Below are 4,207 nucleotides of genomic sequence, written 5' to 3'. Positions count from 1 at the left end.
CATAGATCTGAAGTGGCAACAACATATCAAAGCCCCCAACCCGATTTGGGCCTCAAACAACCATAAAAACCCCCAAATCTCATGACAAAATAGGTCTAGATGCAAAAGAAGGGAAAATGGCAGCTTAATACCTCCAAGATGAACACAATACTGAAGTAGATCTCGAGCACACACCTCTCCCTTGAAGCAACCTTCTTAATCTTCAAGTTTCCTCTCCAAAGTATCCTTCCTCCAAAGCTATTTCTCTCAATAATGGAAGCTCACACGTATAATAGGGTTTACAGGTCCTCTGGAGTGATATGGGGGCTGAGGGAGGGACATAACACCCTTTAAATAGGGTACAACTCCCAGAATTAGGGTTTTCCTCGCACAGACCAGACTCGCCGAGTCACCTTGGCCGACTCGTCGAGTTGGTCACTTCCTTGTCGACCCGGATCCCGCTCCGACTCGCCGAGTCCTTCCTTGACTCGTCGAGTCCCTCTTAAATTTAGGGTTTCCTTTACTTTCTTGGCTTTCAAAATCCTGGGTGTTACAATATATATATATATATATATATATATATATATATATATATATTATTGAAAATGGTCATAAAAACATTTAAAATAGTTTGTTGGTTAAATTTGATCTTAACTATAAAATTATTAATAATTGTGTAAAAAAAGAATATGTAATAAAATATATACAATTAAAAAAAATTGGTTACCCTAACATGTTTATTTGTTACAGAAAAGTCATTGAAAACCAAATATTACAACCAACCAACCAACCCAATCAAATCAATATATTTTTGTTACTTTTACGAAAAAAAATAAAAAGAAATACCGCATTGTTGCATGAGTTGACCATGTGTTAGACCGAACCAAAAATCCAACGCCGGTTCACTTAAACCGTATCCTCGAAAGAACCTCCACCACATACCGGCTAGCTAGGGTCACCGTCATATGCTCCTCAATGCAACAGTCTGTCGGAGCCTTTTTGGGTCCGAATAATCTTTACTTTACTCTCAATCAACTACCCCATGATCTCAACTCTTTGATTTAATACGCATGTTTCATGTTTGTCATCCCTACAAAACCCCAATTTTTACCCCTGAATTGCAATTGCTTCAATCCAGGGTTTCAATCACCGCATCTCAAGTTATTGTCCGTACCAACTACTAGTTGTCCAGAAATGGACTTGATTCCCAAATTGGGGAAATTGTTTTTTGTTAGCCAGCAGATTAAGAGCAATCAGGCGGTGGAAGTAATCGAATCCGATAATAATGCTGTTAGCTGTAAAGATGGTTTCGATGCCGTGTCGTCTGGAACAAAAGTTCAACCTGATCACCTTGTAATCATGGTTAATGGAATCATTGGCAGGTGATTTGTTCATAATCTTTCCCTCCTTTCATGCTTTCAATCAAAACAACATCTTATATATACGTATTGTAATCGTCCACAACCAATCTGCCTATTTGATCCTGACACGTAATATCCGAATTTTAATTTCTTCCATCCCTAATCACTCATCAATACCAATGATACAAACAACAGATTCGCTACTTTCTTTTGGTTTACATATGTAGATGAACTTATAAGATACTAATGTTATATAATCAAGATTAAGATTGATTGCTTCACACGATTTGAATCTCTATAAGATCTTCATTAATTTCCGCCTTATGTTCAGTGCTACAGATTGGGGATACGCCGCTAAGCAATTCGTCAAGAGACTTCCTGATAAAGTTGTTGTTCACTGTGAGCGTCTCTCCAATCTCCAATCTCTTACATTTCTTCTTCATTTAACAGATAACAAAATCAAGAACACATACTGTATAGAAATCTTTTCTTATTGTTCATTAGTATATAATGTTGAGCAGGCAGCGAGTGCAATTCATCCACCTTGACTTTTGATGGGGTTGACCGAATGGGTGAAAGGTTAGCAGAAGAGGTATCTATCTTCTATAATCTATATTTCTCATCTTTCTCTTAATTCTAATTATCTTTACAAAAAAGAAAGAAGAAGAAATTTTTATCAAGATCTTGTTTTCTGTATAGGTAGTTGCAGTGACTAAAAGGTGGCCGGAGGTGTCAAAGATCTCATTTGTAGCACATTCATTGGGTGGTTTAGTTGCAAGATATGCAATCGGAAAACTTTATGAGAATTCCAAATGCCATGAACAGATTTATGAAGATAGAATTGCAGGTTTACAACCAGTTAATTTCATAACAGTTGCAACTCCACATCTTGGTTCTAGAGGACACAAACAGGTAATTTCATAATTTAATTAATTTTGTTTTGTTTGGGTATAAGTGAAAAGGGTCTTATTTGTAATTTCATACACAGCTTCCATTACTTTGTGGTGTTCCTTTTCTTGAAAGAAGTGCATCACAAACTGCACATTGGATAGCTGGAAGATCAGGGAAGCATCTTTTTCTCACTGATAATGATGATGGAGAACTTCCACTTCTTCTTCAAATGGTTAATGACACTAAAGACATTAAGTTCATGTTAGTATTTTATTTATTTATTTATTTATTTTACTCGAAATTCTTTTTGAGAGATTATATTTTTAATGATTTGCATGTTTATATATTTTGCAGCTCTGCTTTAGGATCTTTCAAGAGACGTGTAGCGTATGCTAATGCAAATTATGATCGTATCTTTTTTTAGAGTTTCATAATTTTAATTTTAATTAAATAATAATTACGGTTTCTTAAAATTAGCAGAAAATGATTATTATCTTTTTATGAAATTGATTTTCCATGTTTGACCTTCATTGACTTTTTAAGACATGGTTGGATGGGGAACGTCATCTATTCGTCGCCAACATGAACTTCCAAATGTCAGTTTCTTTTCTTCCTGAATTTTTATGAAAAAAAAAAATTAATAATTTTTTTTTTCTTTTTCTAGTCAAATCTTCTTTTGGAAGATGAGAAGTATCCACATATTGTTTACGTGGAGCAAGATCAACAAGAAGCGAATGAAGCAGTTCAAAAGGAGACGCTTTCTGTAGTTTCACCTGAAAATTTTGAAGGTATATAAAAATAATATTAAATTTTTTGAAAAAAAAAAATATAATATTTTCATTATATTTTTTTATATATATCCAGAGGAGATGATTAGAGGTCTTACTCAAAAACCCTGGGAACGTGTTGATGTTAGCTTCCAAAACAGTACACAAAGATATGTTGCACATAGTACTATTCAGGCAAGTTTATTTATTTATTAAATTATTTAAAAAATAAATAAAAAAGATTGTTACTTTGTTAAAGTAAATAAATAAAGTTACTGATTGTGGTTTATTAAAATCAGGTGAAGACGTATTGGTTAAATTCTGATGGAGCGGATGTGGTTCTCCATATGATAGATAATTTCATTGTTTAAAATATGCTTCGAAAGGTATTTTCGGGATTTTACTTTTCTTTTTTGTGTTGCGCACCCAGAACATTTGTCAAGTAAGTTGTATATATTATGCAATTCTTGAATTTTGGGGATGTTGCTGCATTCTTTTGTCTCTCATGCATATTCATTTTGTGTATAAATTGTTGTCACTTTTATTTGATTAATTAAAAGAATTTTGTTCTTTCAAGTTTTGAATTATTATATGTGGAAGATATTCTCTATGATTAAAGATCCAACGTCCCAAAATGAAGTCACAGGAAGATTTAAAGCAAAACAGATTTGTGGAGGACCAAATCCGTAATCTCTGTTTTAATGAAGGACCAAATCCGTAATTTCTGTTTTTAATGAGGACCGTGAGGATAATTTCCGGCCATTTATTTTTCAAAAGGGTAAATTTGTGGGGCTAAATAATAGGCCAGCCGATACTAGGGATGAGCGTGATACGGAACCGGTACCGACCCGTACCATTTCCGATTTCCCGAAAACCGAATTTGGTCAAAAGTCAATCCCGAGTACCGAACCGAATTAACATCACCGATACCGGTACCGGGAAAGGTACCGGTTTTCGGTACTAGTACCGGTACCGGCGGTACCGATTCCCGAATTTCATGTATTTGGAGGACCAAGTACCGTCTCGTATTTTTAGGTTCGTACCGGTTCGGTACGGGATCGAAACTTGGGACAAACTGCTCATCCCTAGCTGATACAGCGCCAATGCTGGCGCTGGGCCGAAAGAGTGGGGGATTCCACCACCGATACTGAAATTGTTGGGTAAATTTTTGCTGTTATATATATATATATATATATATATATATATATA

The 4,207-nt window shown here is 35.0% G+C and overlaps 1 protein-coding gene across 1 annotated transcript; it reads left to right on the top strand.

The window, feature by feature from the left end:
• The first annotated feature begins 915 nt into the window (after positions 1 to 915).
• LOC145065457 (uncharacterized) lies at positions 916 to 3,574 on the top strand. Its single transcript, XM_079012441.1, has 10 exons — positions 916 to 1,361; positions 1,672 to 1,739; positions 1,862 to 1,932; positions 2,040 to 2,252; positions 2,329 to 2,492; positions 2,586 to 2,641; positions 2,775 to 2,827; positions 2,896 to 3,019; positions 3,096 to 3,193; positions 3,298 to 3,574. Exons 1-10 carry the CDS (start codon positions 1,057 to 1,059, stop codon positions 3,367 to 3,369), a joined length of 1,224 nt encoding a protein of 407 aa, XP_078868567.1. The 5' UTR covers positions 916 to 1,056; the 3' UTR covers positions 3,370 to 3,574.
• The last annotated feature ends 633 nt before the right edge of the window (positions 3,575 to 4,207 follow it).

This window comes from Lactuca serriola, chromosome 8, assembly GCF_051521515.1.
Source record: "Lactuca serriola cultivar US96UC23 chromosome 8, Lser_US96UC23_V15, whole genome shotgun sequence".
Lineage (NCBI taxonomy): Eukaryota > Viridiplantae > Streptophyta > Magnoliopsida > Asterales > Asteraceae > Lactuca > Lactuca serriola.
Note: the sequence above shows the minus strand (reverse complement) of the source record. Positions and strands in the feature narration are given on the sequence as shown.